We start from the raw sequence: 21,995 nt of genomic DNA on the forward strand, positions 1-21,995 counted from the left end.
TATATGAGTGACAAAATTTACAACATTCGTGTAAATTGAACCGTTTGAAAATTCAAATTTAAAGTGTTTTTTTTTTCAAAGCAAAGTTACAAGTTTTAGGGTAAAAATCAAACAGTTCAAAAGTCTAGACATGAATGGAATGGAACCCATAATTTATAGAAGAGTATGAATACTTTAATACATATATTATACGGAAAACTCGCATGCGTTCTTGTTGTCATGGGCCCCTCATGAGCTTGTTTGTTAGCCCGCTTCTCTGGTTCGGTCTCGTTCTTCAAGTTAACCTACATGAAAGTAACTTACATTAGTGTGGTATCAAGTCAACCACACTCAAATACCTAAGTTAATAGAGGGAGTGGATAACTCAACCAAGCAAAGGTTAGGGTTTTTGGAGGTTACTTACTTCCTTTCCTTGGGGATTTTCAAATGGGCTATTTGCAATGTCCTTGATGATACTCACTTGTGATTATGTGTAACATCGACAATGTCAGGGAGATTATGACTCTCGAGGTTGTAGAGTGCCCGACTGAGATCAACTCGATTATTTCCTTTCCTTTGGCTTGGCTAGTTGGCATGGAACTTGAAGTTATGATATTTTCCTTGGGATACCCATTTTCGCCTGTCGCCTTCAAATTTCCTTAGACTTGGGTTCATCCATGGGCTTTGGGCCTTGTTCGGGACGATTCTCAATAATACTTAAGCATGCATGTGTATGTATATATGTGTGTGTATATATAGTATTTTTGTTTTTGTATTTTTTTTTTTTTTTTTTTTTTGAGCAGGGCTTTTAAGTTTAATGTTTAAATGGCAGGGGGTTTTGGGTTAGATTTTTTACATGTGATTTTAAGGCGATATTTAAGGATTATATAAGTATAACAAATGGGGATGATTTTCCATTTACGATTTTGTTATCAACGGCCCAGTGAAAACATTGCTACAAATAACAATTTGGTTTCAATTTCATTTGATCGGGAAGTTTAGTGGAAAGGTTGTTTTGGGGTTTGGGAGTACAGAGAGCTTGTAAAGAAAGCTTCTGAATTGAGGAACTCAACCATGGCTGCCGCAGCGTCCACCTCGTCTTCTTCAGAGGAAGAGATTACATTGACGGTGAAGTGGAGCGGAAAGGAATACACTGTACGAGTCTGCGGTGATGACTCTGTGGCTGAGGTCAAGCGTCGAATCTGCGAGCTTACTAACGTCTTGCCCAAGCGGCAAAAGCTTCTTTATCCCAAAGTCGGATCCAAGCTAGCCGATGATTCGCTTTTGCTCTCTCAACTTCCCCTTAAATCATCTCTTAAGATGACCATGATCGGGTTCGACTCTCTATCATTTACCTTTTTTTTTTGCAAAAAGAGGTTATGAATTCGATTCCTTTAATTGAAAAATCAACTATTCGAGGCTGGACTGTGTTTCTTTTAAAACCTATATGGAATTGCTCAAATATGTGTGTGACTTCTGCCTGTTGAATGCTAAACTGCACTTTTTAACTGAAAGAACTGGAAGGGTTCCATCGTATTGAAGTTATTTTGAAGGAGAATCCTTCCTTCCCGCTCTAGCTTAAAGACGATTTTTAGTTTGTTAGCTGCATTTGCATATTCATATTCTAAAAGTAATCGAGTGATTTCGTTAAGTTGGATGTTCTACATTTCATCTCTTTCTTCAGTTCCATGTTTATTAACTGCATTTGCATATTCTTATATTATTAAGTTACCGAGTTATTTCAATGTTACAAATCGAGATACCAGAACTGTTGAAGATGATATAATCGTGGATCAAGTGGACTCCCCTGAAATTATTGATGATTTTGAACTTGGGAAAGATGAAGTCATTGACATTAAGGACAAGGATGTCAATAAGCAGAAACTAAGAAGGCGTATTAGTCAATACAAGGTGAGTTGTTTCTTTTCTCTTTGAATGATGTTTAGTGACCTTAGTTGTACTTAATGAATCTGAAAGTTCAAGTACCTGAAAAGTGAGTTCATGTTATGGGAGTGGAGGATCCGAACTCCAACCTCTTACTTGAGGATGAAATATGACTTGTCAAAAAGGAATTTCGATATCGGGTATCAAGAGGAAGTGTGTGTTTAAATGCTGACGTTTTTGTTAGAAATAAGGGGCTTTGTTGATAGTTTATAGCTCCGAGGGTATTTTAGTATTTTACTTTACCATATGTGTATTTTCTTTTTTGTATTAGGGCTTGCTAGAGCCTATAAATATGACTTCTTTTGTAACTTTCATTTCATGTTAAAATTATAAAAAGAGACTCTCTATCGTGGTTTTTTCTCCCTGTTCTAGGGTTTCACGTAAACTTAGTGTTCTCTATTTTCTATCTTTTAACATGGTATCAGAGCGTGGTGACGAAACTCTAGCTGCCATCAGCGAAAACCAACCAATGCAAGATAACCTTAGTTCTGCACTAGTCCCGCTTCCCCCACAACTGCCGATGGGACCTCCAACCACCGCCGCCGCCGCTGCTATTGCTGTCCAAGCTGCCGTTGATCTCTTCAATCCTTGCATATTCGTCCAACTCTAGTGCCGCTACAACCCTTTGATGGAAACCCTAGTGCTGCTGCCCTTTTTCACAATGCTGCCGGTGTTCCTCCCTTGTTACCGAGTGCGGCCGTTGTCTATCCCTCCAACCTTGTTGTGGGTAGTCGAAACATACACCTTGAAGCCAAGATTGGTGAGTCGTCCGCCTACCACAGAGGTAAATCCCCTGGTTTGGCAACTAGCCCCTCACAATCGTCGAGAATCCCCGACTCCTTTCCCTTCCAGTGACAAGCAACCCACCTGCAGCCACCGGGCCTTCCTCATCATGCGTCGCCTAGTTATGAACATCAAGGTTCGATTGGTTTATCTCCGGTAATGGTTCAACAACAATTGGCTAATCTTTAGGCAAGTTTTCAGCAACAAATCGCTGCATTTGGGGTAGCCCTAGGTGCTTCCACAAACTTAAATTCCAGTACAGTGAATTCTAACATTCCTTCTAGTTTATTGATGTATCCAGAGAATCCAGTAACTTCTTTCTCAGCTAACTACTACAAACTATTTGTCTGGATCTATGGAAAATTTCTCAGGGTTAATTGCAGGAGAAAAGTTGAATAGTCAGAATTATTTCTCCTGGCATCACAAGTTTGGGTATCTAACTGGTGAGATACCAAGACCTAGGCCAGAGGATCCTCAGGAGCGCATTTGGAAAGGAGAAGACTCCCTGCTTCAATCACTGCTGATTAATAGTATGGAACCTCATATAGGGAAATCGTTGTATGTTGCGACTACTCGAAATATTTGGGATGCAGTTCAAAAATTATATTCTAAGAGGCAGAATGCGTCTTGTCTTTACACTCTGCGTAAACAGGCTCACGAGTGCAAACAAGGGACGATGGATGTCATCTCATATTTTAACAAATTGTCCCTAATCTGGCAGGAGATGGACCTATGTCGTGAAATTATCTGGGATTGTCCTTGTGGAGGTGTCCAGTATTCCAAGATTGAGGAAGTCGATCGTGTTTATGATTTTCTAGCTGGTTTGAACTCCAAGTTCAATGTAGTGTGAGGCTGTACACTGAGATAGAGGCCTATACCTTCTCTTATGGAAGTGTGCTTTGAGGTTCGTCTAGAGGAAGATAGAGTCAGTGCTGTGAACATCACGACTGTATTTATTGCTGATTCTACTGCTTTCAATGCGAAATTACATGGTTCTGATAGTAACAAGCAAAATGGGAAACAGATCCCAGTGTGTGAACATTGCAAGAAACCCTAGCATACGAAAGATCAATGTTGGAAGTTACATGGTAGACCACTGAATGGCAGAAGACGTCCTCCAAATGACAAGTCCAGTCCTGGTCGGGCTCTTGTGAGTGAATCTGCGAGTGCTTCCCAATCACAAGCTCAGGTGAATTGCCAAAGTGACCCTGGTGTCTCTTCTCTTAGGGTCGTTGCTCAATCAGGTACCTCTCAATCCTTAAGTCTCCTCAGCATAAATGGTAAGAAATCATAGATACTTGATTCAGGGGCTACAGATCATTTGACTGGATCTTCTGATAATTTTCTATCATATCTTCCGAGTGTTGGTAATGAAAAGATTTAGATTGCAGATGGGTCCTTTGCTCCTATTGCGGGCAAGGGTCATATTTCTCCTTTTGATGGTTTAACTTTACAGAATATGCTATATGTACCCAAAATATCTTACAATTTACTATCTATTAGTAAGATAACTAGAGATCTGAATTGTCAAGTTGTCTTCTCACCAAATAATATTTTCTTTCAGGACTTGAGTTTGGGGAAGACGATTGGCACTGCCCGACACAATAGGGGACTTTATTTCCTTGATGATGATGTTTCCTCTAAGAATTGTTATAGGACTAGTTTATTGTCTTCTTATTTTTCAACTTAAAAAAAAAAAAGATGGTATGTTGTGACATTTTCGCCTTGGTCACCCAAAATTTCAATATATGAAATATCTATTTCCTCATTTATTCAATAAAGTTAATGCCTCTTCTCTGTCTTGTGATGTGTGCATTCGTGCAAAATAGCATAGGGTCAACTTCCCGTCTCAACCATACAAACCTTCTCAGCTCTTCACCCTTATTTATAATGATGCTTCCTGTCCCTTGAGTATTACCACCTCTTTGAGGAGACGTTTGTTTGTGACCTTTATTGATGATCATATCTGTCTTACATGGGTTTTTCTCCTCACTGATAAATTTGAGGTTTCAACGATATTTCAACAATTTTACACTACGGTTGAGATTCAATTCAACACCAAAATTGCTATTCTTCGTAGTGATAATGGTCGTGAGTTCCTTAATCATACTCTTCATGATTTTCTGTCCTCTAAAGACATTGTCCACCAAAGCTCGTGTGTCTATACCCCTCAACAGAATAGGGTGGCTGAAAGGAAAATCATCACCTCTTTGAGTTTACACAGTCTCTCATGTTGTTTATTTCACTTCCATCTTACTTATGGGGGGATGCAATTTTGACTATATCTCATCTTATTAACAAATGCCTTCTTGTGTCTTCCAACTCCAAACCTCTCTTGAATGCCTCAAGGAGTCATACCCTACCATGCGGCTTATTCCTGATGTCCCTCTCCGGGATTTTGGATGCACTGCCTTTGTCCATAGTCATGGCCCTAACCAAACTAAATTTACCCCCTCGTGCTAAAAAATGTGTCTTCGTTGGGCATCCCCTTCACCAACGAGTTATAAATGCTTCCACCATTCTTCCCGAAAATACTTCATCTCCATGGATGTAACGTTCCTTGAGGATAAACCTTTCTTCCCCGTTAGTCAAGTCATCTTCAGGGGGAGAGTACTAGTGAAGTAACTGGTCCACATCTTCAATCTCATCTTCAATCCCTACTAACCTTCCTGAACCAATCTTGAATGCCCATGACACCATTCTACCCACTAAACAAATCCCTTGGATAACTAACTATAGGAAGAATCTCATAAAGGAAATGGTGTCCACTATTGCTTTGCCGGCTCCGGTTCATGAATTTGAACCAACACAAGCTTAAGGTACTACTGGCCTTGATAATACTAACTTGTGTATTGAGGATGATATTGTTGATTTGGCTGAGAATGACAAGACTGATATGTTAGTTCTAGAGAATAATAGGGTTGCTAGCAGTAATGAGACTTTAACATAAACACAAGAGGGTGAAACTCTTCCTCAGGCTGAAAAATGTAATCAAAATCCCGTTACAGATGAGGATTTAAACAAACCAGGGGATTATGATCTCTATCTTGACATGCCCATTGCATTGAGAAAGGGCACCAAGTACCCCATGCATAGCTTTCTGTCTTACTATAATCTATCTTCTGAGTTTAGGGTGTTCACTGCCAGCCTTGATACAACAACAATACCGAAAAACATACATATGACTATGGAAATTCCCAAGTGGAAGATTGCCGTCATGGAAGAAATGAGAGCTCTTGAAAAGAATAATACGTGGGACCTTGTAGCTCTTCCTAAAGGGCATAAAACAGTTTGGTGCAAGTGGGTGTTCACTCTGAAGTATAAATCAGATGGAACTCTAGACAGGTATAAGGTCAGACTTAGCAAAAGGGTTTACTCAAACTTATGGAATAGATTATTTTGAGACTTTCTCCCTTGTAGCGAAGTAAAATATGGTCCGGGTCTTTCTTTCTGTTGTAGTTAATAAAGACTGGCCTTTCCATCAATTTGATGTAAAAAATGCATTTTTGAATGATGAATTAGAAGAAGAGGTTTATATGAGCCCTACCCTAGGTTTTGAAGCTCAGTTTGATCATCATGTTTATAAACTCAGAAAGTCTTTGTATGGTTTGAAACAGTCGCTGAGAGCATGGTTCGACATGTTTACTACCTTTGTTAAGTCCCAAGGTTTCACTCAGGGACACTCGGATCACACGTTGTTTACAAAAAGGACAGGAGATGATATTGCTGAGATCACACGTTGTTTACTCAGGGAAAATTGTTGTTTTAATTGTGTATGTAGATGATATCATCTTGTTAGGAGATGATATTGCTGAGATCACCAAGCTAAAAAAGAAAATGGTTGGCGAGTTTGAGATCAAAGATCTAGGGAACCTAAAGTATTTCTTTGGAATGGAAGTGGCAAGATCAAAGGAAGGGATCTTTGTGTCACAACGGAAATACACTTTTGACTTGTTAAAAGAAACAGGTATGACTGGATGTAGATCTACTGACACTCCTATTAAATTCAATGCGAAATTGGAAGATTCTATTGACAAAGTTCCGGTTGATAAAGAGAGGTATCAACGTCTAATGGGAAAACTGATTTACTTATCTCATACTAGACCAAATATTTCCTATGCTGTCAGTGTTGTTAGTCAGTGTATGCAGGCACCATACGAAGAACATATGGAAGCTGTGAATCGAATTTTGAGATATTTGAAAAGCTCTCCGGATAAAGGTCTGATGTTCAGGAAAACTGACAGGAAATGCATTGAGGCTTATATCGACTCTGATTGGACAGGATCAGTTATTGACAGAAAGTACATCTCTGGATATTGTACTTTTGTGTGGGGCAACCTAGTTATTGAAGAAGTAAGAAGCAAAGCGTTGCTAGAAGCAGTGCTGAAGCTGAATACAGAGCTATGAGTTTGGGATCTGTGAAGAAATCTGGTTGAAGAAAGTTCTGTCTGATCTTCATCAAGACAGTGTTTTACCTATGAAGCTCTATTCTGATAATAAAGCGGCTATAAGCATAACCAATAATATTGTACGACATGATAGAACGAAACATGTGGAGATTGATAGACTCTTTATAAAACAAAAACTAGGCAATGGTAGTATCTGTATTCGATATATTCCTTCTAGTCAACAAGTTGTTGATGTTCTCACCAAAGGATTACTCAGGTAAAGTTTTGACTCGTGTTAGCAAGTTGGGTCTGATTGACATCTACGCCCCAAGTTGAGGGGAAATGTTAGAAATAAGGGGCTTTGATGATAGTTTATAGCCCTAAGGGTATTTTAGTATTTTACATTGCCCTAGGTTTATTTCCTTTTTTGTATTAGGGCTTGTTAGAACCTATAAATATGGCTTCTTTTGTAACTTTCATTTCATGTTAGAATTATAAAAAGGGACTCTCTATTGTGATTTTTTCTCCCTATTCTAGCGTTTTCCACGTAAATTTAGTGTTTTCTATTTTGTATCTTTTTAACAATTTTCATGGTTTTGCAATCTTCGTCTCAGTGAAATTACTGACTGGTTTTCTCTATTGGTGTATTTGTTGATTTCTCTTTTCCTCAAATCACTTGGTTAATTATGCATGTGAAAGAATTTTCGTTGATGATATATCAATGTGAAGGACAGGATTTAGATGCATAGAATGAAGCTTTGTGCATTGTACTTCCTTCGATTGATTACTACGCATAGAATGATTTATTTTTGAGTTATTATCATCCGAAAATCTTGTTGCAGTCATCTCGACCCATTGACTATAAATGTTTCTCCGGTTTTTGTTGGATCGTAGATAGAACTTCGCAATCCATGCCGTGAAGGAAAGAAATTGCTCGTTCTGGACATTGATTATACACTTTTTGATCATCGCTCTCCTGCTGAAAATCCTCTTCAACTCATGCGGCCTTGTATGTTCTCCCTGTAATTTTTTTTTTCACTGTGATTCGTTATGTCTTTGCACATGTTTTTTTCCTTTCCTTTTTCTTTTTAAATAAATAAATATGTTCTTAGTTTTTCGAGTGCAGATCTTCACGAATTTCTGACAGCTGCTTATGCTGAATATGATATCATGATATGGTCTGCAACAAGGTCAGTTTCCATTTCCAAGTGTTACAGACAAAGTTAGCTGTTCATTTTTATGCCCCCATTTCCTTTATTTTTCCTCCTTTATATGAGAGCGGTATCTATTCACTACCCTAACAGAGTTGCAATTTGCAAACATCTTCCTCGACCTAAGGAAAAAGGTGAAATAACTTGAATAAATAAATGAATTTTCAATACAAGCAAAAGATTTGTATTTAAAATTGTCTCGACAATGTAAATCAACAGAGTCATAGGCACACCTTGATAGGAATATAAAGCTGCATGTCCACATCACTCGTGTTATGAGGGAGGAAGTGAATGGGGCGAGGAAGATAAGGGGTGGGATGTAAATAATGTGAGATTAGTACCTTTTGGGCTTTTTTTTTTTTTTGACGCCATCAGTAACAGTAAGTTAATCAGATGTTGGGTATATTGGTAAGGAACAGAGTGGGGATAAGGTTAGCAAAATCTTGAAAGATTTAAGAATATTGTAAAGGCCCCGCAGACTTGTATAATTGTTCTACATTGTTTTTTAGTCCCTATGTTCAATCGTACCATTAATCAGGCTTGCTGTCGGTGAAGTAGATGTTATCAATTTTTTTGGAAATTTCCGGATATGTGAACCTCTTGCTCTTTTATGTTTTGAACCTTTTCTTTGGTAGCCTTAAGTGGGTTGAATTAAAGATGGGCCAGCTTGGCGTTCTCAGCAATCCAAACTACAAAATCACTGCTCTTCTAGACCATTTAGCTATGATCACAGTTCAGTCAGATTATCGTGGGACCTTTGATTGCAAGCCACTAGGTTTGATTTGGGCACAGTTTCCAGAGGTATGCCGATGATTTCAATTCAAGTCCAAATCCTTCTTTTAGAATTTGGTTGTTTCTATGGTAATGGAATTCTTGTTCTTTTTTTTTTTTGAATTGGTACTTGCAAATTATTACTAAAACAACCATATTCATAAAAGAAGAGAGTTCTTTGAACAAAAGATCTTCTCAAATGCTTTGGTTTTTCTTTCAGGAGTCCAATTGACAATGCGCTGTAGTTTTAAAAATTTTTGTTTTCATTGGAAATTTGCAGTTTTATAATTCGAGGAATACTATAATGTTTGATGATCTTCGGAGAAATTTTGTAATGAATCCACAAAATGGCCTGGTAATCAAGCCATTCAGGAAAGCTCATGCTAATCGTGATAGTGACCAAGAGCTTATGAAGCTCACTCAGTACTTGCTTGCCATTGCGGAACTCGATGACTTGAGTCCTCTTGATCATAACAATTGGGAGCTATACTCTGAAGATGATGGTCCCAAAAGACGGCGGCATGCATGAGTAAAACAGGTCTAGTTCGTTCTTTTATTGACTAGTTTTTGTAGGCTCTTGGGACAATTTTCGTTGCTAAAACTTTAGGTCCTATTTGGTAACAATTTGATTTTTCTTTTTTGAATATTAAGTCAACAAATACTCCTTCCACCTCTAAATTTCTTATTTTGTTATCTATTTACTACTAAGGTTTTAAAAAACCAAGCCAATTTTTAAAAATCTTGTTTTTTGTTTTTGGAATTTAACTAAGAATTGAACTTAAAGAAACATGAAAATCATGTTAAGAAATTAAAAGAAAATAGGTTTAATTTTCAAAAACTAAACTAGAGCGACTTCTGAATTTGTGGTTGCTTTCAACCAACATAGTTAATGGATGACAGACGGCGAGTAAGAAAAACAATAGAATCCTAAGACTATGCAAGTTTCTGGTTTTTAATCATGTGAAGCTTACTAAGCTTGAGCCCAATTTCAAAGCTTAATGATAGGTAGAATGATACAGAAAATGGACTCCATGACTTCTATAATAACCCAACTCAAAGCCAGGGCATGAGCATACTGGTCTCAACTCGATAAAATTTCATTTTTAGTTTTTAAAAATATATGTTTCCTTCAATTTCCTTTTTACTATGATTGTTACCTTTATTGAATTTTTAGTCAAACTTTAAAAACAAATGATTTAGCTTTCAAAACTTGATTTTATTTTTTAAAACATAAGAAAGAAATGAATAACAAAACAACAAAAATTATAGGTGAAGGTAAGTATCTATTAGATTTAAAAAAAAAAAATCAAATTGTTATTAAACGAGAGTTAAGCTTTCACGTTCTTAGTTTATTCTCATGAAACACTAACTTGTTTTCCTTGTGTTAGGGATGCTGATACCAGGGATTTGGATTTGAAGGTTCATTAACCAATGATCTCAATTCTATAATGAAAATTCATCCGCTGCTTTTGGTGAACTTGTTATGTGCTCTCGTGACATAATTTATAGATTTTGATAAATATGACCATGTACTATAATGTATTTTTTTTTTTTTTTTTTAATGATCGCAAATATCATTTCCATTAGGGAGGGGATAGCTTGGAGTTATATAAGGGCTGGCTGGCTGGCAACCAGTGCTCTCTCTTTCCAAACTGATACTGGCAATCCAGCTATATTGGTATTGGTAACCATTCAAAATGACAAAATAATTGCCACCTATATAATGGGTCATCAGAATGAAAATTATTCTGACTTTTGGCTCACTTTTTTAGGGTAAATGACTGGCTTACAACTTTGACAATATATGGACCGAAGCGCAAAATTTAGTTTAGTCAATGTGTGGTATATTGGATTTTTTAATGTTTTTTTTTTTTAAAAAAAAATGGACCTTTTTAAATATAAAAAAAATATTTAAAAATATTTACATTTTAAGGTACGCATTCTTGTTTAAAAAGAAAAAAAGAAAAAAATTGTTCCTCCTATTTAGTGGATTAAATTGGTTGAAGGTGTGATTTATTATAATTTATCGTAAATTATGACATGATTAATCATGGGTTGGAGGATGCATTAACTCTGTAGCGATGCTTCAAGATGGTTATATATATATATATATGAAAATGCAAAGATGGGCAAGATAACAATATTTGTCGAGATTCAAATTTGTTATATCATTATAATAAGTTAAAAAAACAATATTAAAAAGAAAAAAAAACTCCCCTGGTAAATAAGATTAATCCCATAACATCTTTGTTTAATGACTATAATGAAAGCTTGGACTTGTTCTGCCAACATGCAGAAGGATATATCATGTATGATCATTGAAATTGTTCGACAGTAAATTTTAGTACCATCCATCCCCACAATAGTGACATCTATTTGCATATGATGAAGTAAAAAGAATGCCCCCCCAAGAATAATAGGGGACTTAAAAACACCTACTATAGAACTTCAATATATCATGATAATAAGCCATAGAAGACCATGTGTTGAAAATTAGATATCACCTCCGGCAGGTCACTGGCCCAAAAGAGGCCATTTTCCAGCAATGACAGCCAGGCGCATTGGAACATTTTCATTCCACATCTACCAAGAGCAACAAACAAATGCTGAGTACAACAGACTTACTTTTGATTTTATGAGCCTTGGTCATCCTGCACAAGCAATCGACAAACCACGTTCCTTAGATGGCTTTGCTTCATCCATCGGTGTCGCAACTAATCTAGATTTGGACTGGACCCGCCACAGACTCGGAACCTGTATGTGCATCCTTCTGTCTCAAAGAGAGCTTAGCAAACTGCGTCTCGAGGTCTCGGCTTTTGGTGCGTTTAAGGGTGGAAGGTGGTGGCTGTGGCTGTTGCTGCTGTTGGTACAACATTCTTAGTCTTCCAATCTCCCTCTCCAGTACTTCATGTTCCACTGAATATAATTTCACATTAAAGTTTCCTTAGTACAACAAATATAAGGTGTTTGGGCCACCAACTTGAAGTTGAACACTCCATGTTTAGGGCTCCAATTATAACAGTTCATGTTTCTAACTATTATAACCTATAATTATTTACAGTATTACTATTTCAAATCCTTTTTGGTTATAGTGTTTACTATTTCTTACACATCCTTTCTATTCCTCTTTGTTCCAATGTTAACTATTTCCTACCCAAACTAAAATAATATGTACTCCAAATACAGACTATTATAACCCATACTAAAATAGTCTACACACTTAACACGGACTATTATAACCTACAGACTATAATAACCACAAACTATAGTAACTAATTTAGTGTCCCAAACATTTCCTAAGGAATTACATCTCTTTTTAAAATTCAGTTTGAAACTGTGACTGATGGACAAAGGAATTTTCATCCAAAACTAATTCAACGTTTTCTTAAAAATGAAACCATTAGAACGGACTGTCAAAACTCAAGTTTGAAAGTATGGAGGCTCACGGTATTTTATAAGCTGCTCCTGAGATAAACTTTCCAATCGCTGTTTCAATGCTTTATTCTCCATGCCAAGAATTAAGTTTTGCTGACTGAGAAATTCAAGCTCGGCAGAAACTTCAGAACCATTTGCTTGTAAGGCTTGTACGTTCCTTTCTAGCTCCGCAATGTACTGAAGTTTTCGTACACGTGACCGTTGAGCAAATTGCCTGTATTCATAACAAGTCAGGTTAAAGCATATACATAGATTATCTCTTTATAACATAATCATATACATAGACTAGATCTTCATAGATTATCTGCAATTTTCTATCTCTCCAATGCTGCAAAGTTATACTCAATCTTCTTTAGTTACACACACATCCATCCAATATCAGCAAGTTTTATATTGGAAATTCTCTCCCAATTCCTGTATGAGTATACGGCCCAGTATTAGGACAGAGGAAGGAAAGGGGTTCACTAGGTAGGACGAAATAACAAGCATTCTCAAGAATCCACATGAAAATTTTAAAAACTGTAGACCAACGCTTTTCTGGGAGAGAAAAAAACCTCCATTCCTATCCTTGACTTCTCCAGTATGTGAGCAACAGGAACCGTAAATCTCAAGGAAAACGTGAGAAACAGGCTAAGCTAAAGATGGTACGACACAAACAAATAGATTATAAGCAAACTTGGAGACACGATTGAAAACAGACTTCAAAACTGTGCAGGGAGAGAGGACATTTTTGCGTTTCAATAATGTAGATAATAATCAATGCAAAACTTACTGTTTAGCTCTTTTATTATCTGTATCAGCCGGACCTGGCTTAACATGGGAACTGTCCATTCTCTCAGATAACTTTCGATCAGGCAGACCAGTTTCTGCTGAATCCTGCTTTTCAGAACTTGATGCAAACTCATTTGCTTCCTGTGGTGTACTCAACGACCTTGAGTTTTCAAGAAGAATGCTACTTTTGGCAGAAGGGCGGGCACCTGGGTTAGCTGTCAATGTAGTTGGAGGCAATTCCCGTGTCCTGTTCTTCTGTTTGATCCAGTTTGCTTTCATATATAACGAAGTTTGATGGGAATCAAAACCTTGTGATGCCCAGGAAGGTAAATACATATTTTTACATTGGGAGTCATCTTGTGTATGATTTTCATTTGAAACATTTCCTGCATCTAAGTAAGCAAAGGAGTCACTTGATGAACGTCGATGACCACCTCTTTGAATTGGTGTTTCAGGTTCATTGAGGAGATCATCAAGCCAAGAAGGCTGTTCCTCCATCAGAAGACTTTCAGATGATGTTCTATGATGTTGCACATTTCCCTCTCTGGGATTCTGCAGTGCTCTTGACCCAATAATGGGATTAGGGAAATAATCAGCATATGAGGAGGAACCACTAGGAAATGGACTCTTAGGAGGAAGCAGAGCATGCTTTCCAGAATAAATCACATTTCTCATGTTTGATAACACCTTGGAATTCTCCATGGCATTGACTGCACAAGTTTCTGCCAAAAAGCATACAGACAAACAAAGTGAAGGAAGAAACAAAACCTCAACAATTTACGTTAATAATTGTTGCACACTTCTTAATCAAATCAGCCAGACTCGGGATTTAAAACTGAAGAAAGCACCACAAAAACCAAAGCCTTTGTTGAAAATAATACATCTTTCCTCAATCCGAAACAGTATCAGGTGTAAAATTCTGCAGCATCAACTACTGTTTGAACAAAAAAAAAAAAAAAAAAATTGATGTGGGTGCTGTTAATAGCTAGACAGGTTACTCTAAGGGGTATTGTGAAATCCTGGCAGCGTGTGCATTGTTTTAAAAAATAGCTAAGCGTACAGAATCTATTATAATTTTGAGAAAAATAAAGCATCAATGTCTATCAAAATCAAAGAAGTCAACATCAAACTCAGAATTGACAATTATAAAGATATACAAAGCAGGGAGTAATTAGAAATCCTGGAAGTCACATGCAGGAACAGCAGGCATCATTCTTTTACGAAAACAAGAAGAAAAAGAAAAGTTCAAAGAAAGCCTTGCAGGAAAAAGCAGCGTTGAAGGAGATAGATGCCGCATCTTCCTCCGAAGACGAACACGAAGATTAATGAGAAAATTTCGCAATGTTTGGCAGATCTCTAACCCGATCTAACAATATATATTCCATAGATGCAAATTTCCAGTTACGTAAATACCGTGCGCAGAGAAATTGATGATCGACAAATACAAAGAATTTTCCGACTCGGCTCTGCACCATTTCACGACATACATACAGCTCAAGCTACTTGGAAAATCGAAATCCGAAAAGAGGAGAGAGATGAGATCCTCGAATACAAACATGCAATCAGAAAACTGTGTGAATTCACAGGTTCAAGAAATTAAGAACACAAGAAAGAAAAATACCAACGCTAGAAATTCTCCTCCCGCATTGCATCTACAATCAGACAGAGAGAGACGAAGAGAGAGAGAATTGCTGAAACTAGAATACCGGAGAGAGATAAATGACGAAAACGAAGCAAAATGTAGCCCATTCCCAAGTCGGCCCATGAATGATTGTACAAAAACATAGAATTTTCTTACAAATTACGATCAGGAATGGCAAAATGATTCAAGAACTGCTGAAAAAAATTCGAAAAATTCAAGAAAAAGAGGAGAGAGAGTTCATACCAACAATGCTAATTGATTGGTTGACCGAGATCTTCAAAAATGCAATGGGAAAAGGAAAGGAGTTGACGCAAAGTTAAATCCTTGGGGCATAGTCGTTTACATTCTCTCTCAAATCTCAGTTTAATGGAATTAGGTAAGGGTTTGATTAAAAATGAAGGCAAGGCCTTAACATTAAAACCAACTTTAATTTATTGATTCTAGCTTTCTCAGTTACTGCCTTTGCTGTCATTTGCTCAACACCATTCAAATATGATATGGCATATGACTTTTACACCTCTCTTTTTTCTCTCTCTTTCTTTAGACAATGACCAAAATCCAAGTGGACAAACAAAAACAATACAATAATGATTCAAAAATGAAGGTAAAATCTCGTAAAATACAGCTTTTAATGTCCCTATTTTTTTTTAAAACTAGTTAAAGAAAAGAATACAAATCAGTTTCTACTTGTACAATGCCAAATATAGAAAAAAAGAAAGCTAAAGCTAAGATGCAGAAAGAGGAATTGGCTTCACAGCACATTGAATTCTTTGGAATGCTGTTTTAACTCTTTCTTTGAGAGCTTCATTTTCACTTTCTACTTCACCACTTTGTTTATCAAGCTCTGCTATATTCCCATCAACGTTGATCACCAGCTTCCCATTTTCTCCTAATTTCACATCGCCAAAGAGTGAAACAAGGAGGGCATGAATTACCTTCTCTGCCTTTTTGTTGTTCTCTTCTTCTGTTTTTACAGCCTCCGACTCCACGATGACTTTCGGAACCTCGCGGTTGATGTTGAGAATGAGAGCTACAACAGAATCTGATACCATGTCGCTTAAAGGATCGGATATCCAGTGAAGTGAGACATGTCTCTCTGATTCATGCTTCACTGTCACTCGATCGTGCACACGAATCATTGGAACCTCAGATTCTTCGTCTGTTGAAGATTCTACACTCTCGTATACCTGTTTGAGCCTACGTACAATCACATTGAAGGCATTGGAGTATGGAATTGTAATGCGTTGGTTGATGTTTGCAGTTGATAGTTGAGAGAAGATGTGTAGATCCTCTGGTGCCATTATTTGATATGCAAATCCTTTCTTCACTAGTAAACCGCTTACAGTTTCACCGACTTCTGGGGTCTTCTCAGCCAATTTTCCGATAGTTTTTGCCATCTTCTGAGAATTGAAATACATTTCAACAGACTGACAGTTCTTTGGAGTAAGAATCTTTGTATTCCGATCAGCAAACTGGGACATGAGTTTCTGTTTGAGCCTCCCCATCTCATTAGCTTCTCCATGGACGAGAATTATGTTGGGTGGCATGAGCTCTTCTAAGAATGCGCTGGTCTGCGCAAAGTCGGCATGAGCAGAGAAAGAAATGTAATGAACCTGCATGTTGAGAGGAGCCATGAGTCCACTCATGAGGGTGACTTCCTTTGGTTCATTGATTATAGTCTTAGCCAGTGTCCCTTCAACGACATAACCAGGAAGCACACATGAATTCTTCTTATCAGAACACCATATGTCAAAGAGTTGTCGCGACAAACCACTCTGAAGTCCACCAGGGCTAGCCATCACCACTGATGGGCCAACATCCTTAAATACTTCAATGCTCTTTAGTGGGGATATATACTTAAATCTAAAGGGGTTCGATTTGGCATTTTGGATCCTATCATTCATGGAGAGCGTGTATGTCTCATATACAGTCAAACATCTTTTTGCCAGAGGAGAAGCATAATATATGGGAATATTATGGAGCTCAGGATGGTTCGCCCAATACTCATCAAGAATAAGGAGGAGTTCCTGTGCACGTCCAAGGGCAAAAACTGGAATCAGCACACGACCACCTTGAGAAATGGTTGAATGAACAACGTCAGTGAACCGCTTCTCTCGAATATGTCGAGGTTGATGGAGCTGGACACCATATGTAGATTCAATTATGCAAACATCAGGAGAGAACTGAGGCATCTCGGCAGCTCGAAGATGCCGATCTTCTTCACGTGAATAATCTCCAGTGTAGAGGACTCGGACACCAGCAATATCTACCATAAACATGGCAGCACCAAGCACATGACCAGCAGTGTAACACCAAAACCGAATACCATTTACTTCTACTGTTTGATGGAAATCAATGACCTGCAATTACTATGCACTATTATTAAACAAGAGAAAAATTGATGTCCGTTTTCAACATTTGAAATGAGGACGCAAGAAGATGAAACCTATACAAGTTGACAACAATATAACCAATATAATGATTGTGCATTCCAGCATAGATGGCTCATTATCATTATTATCTCAAGGATTTACATAATTATCATACAGATATCTTTTTTTATTTTATTTTAGTCTTGAAAAAGAAGCTTCTCGGAAATCATTTAGCAAGCTTGAGGACTGCATAGGTTTTCTTTCACCAAAAAAAAATGTATTAAGAACTATTTTGCATTTTAATTGTTTTAAACTTCAACTGCGTGGAAGGGTATTTCTATTGTTCTGTTTCTATTTGTTTCTTTTTCTTATACATGTTAATTTTAGAAGCATAACATTTAAATCAAATCATACTTCGTAAAACAGTTAATTTCAAAAAATCAGATAAAAATGCATGAATACAACAAAAGGCCACTTGTAGTTCTATTATATTTGGTTCCGAAAACTATAAGAACTGAATCTCAAACATTTTAATGGAAAAAATAAACAAAGAACTACAGCAGAAGGGGATATGGGCAGAGAGAGACAGATGATAGATAGTGCGGGAGGAAAGTACATTTGATAAACTGCTGCCAAATATAACGTCGAGCAGATTTTAATTACAAAGTACGAATTTGGTAGAATCAATAAATTTCTTATAAAGAAATTTGATCCATAATTTTCACCTTGGACGAAACAGCAAGTCAAGACTCAAGACATCCATTATGAGAAATCATTTACCTCAATTTTATCCATTGAACGATTTATGTCCTGTTCATCGTACAACATATCTTCAACCGAAACTTTGCTCACTTTCACAAAGTCAGACAGCAACAACTTGTAGATCGCTTTAGTAGCATAAGTCATAAAGACTCGTCCTTTGAATGTAGTCTATCATATTAATGCCATGTTAGTTTCTGCACTCAAACAAGACCACATTGCAATTTAATTAGATAGTACCTTCTCCAAGAAATAAGGGAGTGATGCGGCATGATCCAAATGAAAGCTGCAAAAATAAGTGTGCACAAAATTATCTTAGTTAAAAAACATAAAAAAAGACAAAAAAGAACGGCAGAAAATAAAGAAAGCTGGGACAATTAGAATCTCATGTCAGGAGCAGATAAATAGGGATACAGTGGAAAACTGCCATTCTCCCCGTGAATATTTGCATTTTCCATGCTCAAAAAGCCATTGATTTTAATAAGGAGACATGAGTTTTAACAAAATCTAGAACACGTATATTAGAAAGAATGCAATCAGGAAGGAAAAACTTTTATCTTTCGGGGCAAGACCCTATACCCATTCTCAAGTGCAACTGCAAATAAACATCCACCGTCATTCACAATTCACTGATTTTGCAGAAGTAAAACAGAGTATTGAAACACACGTGTTCGAGTTAAGAGCTGCATTTTCTAAACATTATAAAAAGAAAGAAGAACGAAAGAAATACATACTGTGTAATGAGCAGGACATCAATTGTTGAGGGGTCAATCTCATCAAAGTATGGCAAAGCAGCCATGCCAGAGTAAGCAGGGTGAATTCCACAATCAAACTATCATCCAAGAAAAGTGAAGACAGAAAGAAAAGTGACTACTTAAACAATTACAGTTCCATATGTTCTATAATACCCAGATACTAAATGGGAAATAATGATAGTTCAAATCATACCAACACAATTTTGCCTTTGTAAGACATATAAACACAGGAACGACCCACTTCATTGCCAGCCCCAAGAGGAGTTATAATAAGCTGATCCTCCTCTCTCGTCGCAGATGCCTCCCGTTTCTTAAGGGAAGGCGGCTGTCCAACCGAAGCCATTTTTCCCCAAACGGGAAATGCTCACACAAGATCTTTCCAGCTGCAAGATATCGAGAACGAAAGGGAGGACTGAATTAGGTATGAACAATAACAATATGACCTAGCTGAAAATGGGATTCCCAATTCATGATTCGATCTTACGATACTAAATATATGAATATAAGTATTTGCAGAAACTATAAGTAAAATCAAAGAGCGAAAGGGAAGCAAAAACAGATCTGAAAGAGCTGGAAGAAGGGGGGAAAGAGAGTAGAGAAGTAATAAGTAAAGAGAGGATGTTGATAAAAGAAAACTTACAGTATGTGGAGATGGGGGAAGAAAGAGAGATAAACCCTAGAATTCAAAACACTGTGTACAGGTTTGATGGGGTTTAGAAGAATTTCAGCGGGAGAAAAGGGAAGGGGGAAGGAGAAAGCCGTCTCGTCACTCGCGAGTAATCGACAAACGACGAAATGAAATAGAAAAAAAATAAAAGAACAAACAGCGACCACAGCGGGAGTCGAACCCACGACCTTCTGATCCGAAGTCAGACGCGCTAATCCACTGCGCTATGCGGTCGATTGATGGAAGTGTTCTACTTGATTTTCAGATTTGTTTAGTTACTCTTCGTAATTTTTTCCATTAAGAAAGTTTTATAAAACTCTTAGACACCTTTTTTTTTTTTTTTTTAAGGTTAAAGGTTCGATCACAGCAAAAACGTCATGGGATCGTTCGTTTTGTGGATATTTTAGATTTATGTAGAATGGACATTTAGATTACCATGTGTGTTTTATAATATTATAAGATATTGTGGCATCTGAAGATTCTCGGGCCTATGATGTCCTTATGGAGAGTATCTCGAGAGTTTTAGATGTCTTCTTGAAACATGGATTTTCCAGATTTTCAAGTTGAAGGCATCCCTATTTTACATTTATATATATATATATATATATATATTATATTATATATATATATATATATATATATATATATATTAATCTCCATTTGCTTATATAATTAAAATAAATGTTGTCAATCTTATATATCATTTTTTGTTATATCACAATTCTTATTTTTTAGCAATATATTCAAATTTAAATTATTTATTTTTATTGTATAAAAAATCTTAAACTATGATATATTATTTTGTCGAGAAAAGTAACATATAAAAATAACATAAATTGTATTATTTAAAAGAAATTCAAATTGATATAAACAGATATGTTATATAAGTTCAAATTAATTGTAAGGGCATTATGAAAGAATGGAATTTCTTTAGGAAGCATGTGAACACCGTTCAATCGAAATTCGATTTGTAATCATGAAAGTAATGGAGAAAAACTCAGAATTGCAACAAGGTAAACATCAAAATACTTATAAGCATGCTTTCTAATTTGAGAGGAAGAGAAGAGATCATGAGAAAAGTCACCCTTGAAGACACTCTTTTTGTTTTTTCTCTCTAATGAACTGGACACGAACTCTTCTGTACAAACATCAAAAATCTACCCAATGAATAGGACACCATCACTTGGAGCCTCTACCATTCTCAAGCAAGGGATAGGAAGTTTGGTCTATTTTTTGCTTTTGGAAAAAAGGAAAGGCAGAAGGATTGAGAGAGAGTGAGAGTTCTTAGGAGAGAGTTCTTCTGTAAACGAAATCATGTTATGCTAACCTTATGTTTTTGTATTTTTAATTCAGACCAAATAACACAAATGAAAGAGATGGGAATTATCTAACTCCCATCGACATGATGCAGAATAACTCCCATGTGGAGGATTATTTTATTATAATATTAATATTATATTTATAATACAATATTAATTATATAATATATATAGTCGATTAATGGCCATTAACCAATAAACCATTTATTATGCATATTAATCATATTAAAATGCAACTCTCCCTTATAGTTTATAGTTTTAATACGAATCTTATTCATGTTAACCTACAGTATTTATATGAATCTAATTCATATAAACAATATTTGAATCTTATTCAAATATTTGTCTCTCACATATTATATAGTTTTAATTATAATTCATATCTATAATTAACTATGTTGGACCGATATGGCAACTCTAGAGGGGTGATAAGGTTTAATTAATTTTTTTTCTTAAAGTATGCTCAATTTGATCAAATTAGATATTTTTAAATTAAATTAATAAAAACTCTAATTTATGCCAAATAACAAGATTGATAAAAATTATGTAACAATATACTCAATCAATCTCAACCAACAAAACCATGCAACTAAAATTAAATACAAAATAACAAGTAAAGAATTAGAGAAGAACGCACCGTAATTTTTATAGTGATTCGGTCAAACTTGACCTTCATCCACTTTTCCAAGCACCTCTTGGAATTTCGATTAAAAAATCTCATTTGACTATTTCCATGAATGAGAGTCGAACCACTACCTTACTTTCAAGATCACACCATTGACAGGTTAGGATCAAACCGTTATAATATTTTTTAAGCTTTAAATCACACAATAAAAACTCTATAAAAAGAGTGGGTATACAAGTTTGAGCTTACACATTTTAATCCTCAAAATACAATATAAATTTCTCTAAAAAAATAAGATGAAAATAAAGAAAATTAGAAGCTTGTAGAAAAAGTAACAATGGTAGTCTTTTAACTAATTTTGAGGATTTTAAAGTTGTGAAAAGTTAAAATAATTTTGGAGAAGAGGAAGTATAAAAAGAGAGGGAAGTTGGGTAAAAAGTGAATTTTAATTTGGGTCATTGGATTGTTCAAAAAGTTAAATTGAATAGTAGAAATTTAAACTCAACTAGTTGTGAAACACAAACAAAAAATAATATAATAATATATATCTTTTAAAACACAACGAAAAAACAAG

General features: G+C 36.2%; 3 protein-coding genes and 1 non-coding gene across 6 annotated transcripts; 1 reads left to right on the plus strand and 3 right to left on the minus strand.

Annotated features, from left to right (window-relative positions):
• Positions 1–912: 912 nt before the first annotated feature.
• LOC120070105 (ubiquitin-like domain-containing CTD phosphatase) lies at positions 913–10,839 on the plus strand. Its single transcript, XM_039021963.1, has 7 exons — positions 913–1,313; positions 1,746–1,890; positions 7,989–8,103; positions 8,221–8,284; positions 8,941–9,106; positions 9,357–9,614; positions 10,465–10,839. Exons 1-6 carry the CDS (start codon positions 1,054–1,056, stop codon positions 9,603–9,605), a joined length of 999 nt encoding a protein of 332 aa, XP_038877891.1. The 5' UTR covers positions 913–1,053; the 3' UTR covers positions 9,606–9,614; positions 10,465–10,839.
• A 432-nt stretch (positions 10,840–11,271) lies between these two features.
• LOC120070104 (uncharacterized protein At4g06598) lies at positions 11,272–15,308 on the minus strand. 3 transcript variants are annotated; one of them, XM_039021962.1, is made up of 4 exons: positions 15,168–15,308; positions 13,284–14,004; positions 12,523–12,725; positions 11,272–11,992 (listed from the first exon to the last, which is right to left on the minus strand). In XM_039021962.1, the coding sequence occupies exons 2-4, from the start codon at positions 13,982–13,984 to the stop codon at positions 11,796–11,798; spliced, it is 1,101 nt and encodes a 366-aa protein (XP_038877890.1). In that variant the 5' UTR covers positions 13,985–14,004; positions 15,168–15,308; the 3' UTR covers positions 11,272–11,795. The 3 variants fall into 3 exon arrangements, with proteins under 3 accessions (XP_038877890.1, XP_038877888.1, XP_038877887.1); XM_039021960.1 differs by lacking the exon at positions 15,168–15,308 and adding an exon at positions 14,904–15,160; XM_039021959.1 differs by lacking the exon at positions 15,168–15,308 and adding an exon at positions 14,696–14,891.
• Positions 15,309–15,509: 201 nt separating this feature from the next.
• Positions 15,510–19,607, minus strand: LOC120070103 (cleavage and polyadenylation specificity factor subunit 3-I). Its single transcript, XM_039021958.1, has 6 exons — positions 19,451–19,607; positions 19,004–19,193; positions 18,790–18,887; positions 18,296–18,341; positions 18,077–18,226; positions 15,510–17,284 (listed from the first exon to the last, which is right to left on the minus strand). Exons 2-6 carry the CDS (start codon positions 19,151–19,153, stop codon positions 15,650–15,652), a joined length of 2,079 nt encoding a protein of 692 aa, XP_038877886.1. The 5' UTR covers positions 19,154–19,193; positions 19,451–19,607; the 3' UTR covers positions 15,510–15,649.
• A 30-nt stretch (positions 19,608–19,637) lies between these two features.
• On the minus strand, positions 19,638–19,711 carry TRNAR-UCG. Its single transcript has one exon. It is a non-coding gene; the product is annotated as a tRNA-Arg (tRNA).
• Positions 19,712–21,995: the final 2,284 nt, after the last annotated feature.

This window comes from Benincasa hispida, unplaced genomic scaffold (genome assembly GCF_009727055.1).
Source record: "Benincasa hispida cultivar B227 unplaced genomic scaffold, ASM972705v1 Contig916, whole genome shotgun sequence".
NCBI lineage: Eukaryota > Viridiplantae > Streptophyta > Magnoliopsida > Cucurbitales > Cucurbitaceae > Benincasa > Benincasa hispida.

What these genes read in the sequence shown, in the direction of transcription:
- LOC120070104 (XM_039021959.1), bottom strand. Translation starts at nt 14,840, where the DNA reads ATGTTTGTATTCGAGGATCTCATCTCTCTCCTCTTTTCGGATTTCGAT. An exon ending in CATCAATTTCTCTGCGCACG is followed by an intron (nt 14,005 to 14,695) that starts GTATTTACGTAA and finishes GCTTTTTGGCAG; the next exon opens with AAACTTGTGCAGTCAATGCC. An exon ending in GATAATAAAAGAGCTAAACA is followed by an intron (nt 12,726 to 13,283) that starts GTAAGTTTTGCA and finishes TTATGAATACAG; the next exon opens with GCAATTTGCTCAACGGTCAC.
- LOC120070105 (XM_039021963.1), top strand. Translation starts at nt 1,054, where the DNA reads ATGGCTGCCGCAGCGTCCACCTCGTCTTCTTCAGAGGAAGAGATTACA. An exon ending in CTTAAGATGACCATGATCGG is followed by an intron (nt 1,314 to 1,745) that starts GTTCGACTCTCT and finishes TCGAGATACCAG; the next exon opens with AACTGTTGAAGATGATATAA. An exon ending in GGCGTATTAGTCAATACAAG is followed by an intron (nt 1,891 to 7,988) that starts GTGAGTTGTTTC and finishes GTTGGATCGTAG; the next exon opens with ATAGAACTTCGCAATCCATG.
- LOC120070103 (XM_039021958.1), bottom strand. Translation starts at nt 19,153, where the DNA reads ATGGCTTCGGTTGGACAGCCGCCTTCCCTTAAGAAACGGGAGGCATCT. An exon ending in GATGTCCTGCTCATTACACA is followed by an intron (nt 18,342 to 18,789) that starts GTATGTATTTCT and finishes TTATTTTTGCAG; the next exon opens with CTTTCATTTGGATCATGCCG. An exon ending in GTTCAATGGATAAAATTGAG is followed by an intron (nt 17,285 to 18,076) that starts GTAAATGATTTC and finishes TAGTAATTGCAG; the next exon opens with GTCATTGATTTCCATCAAAC.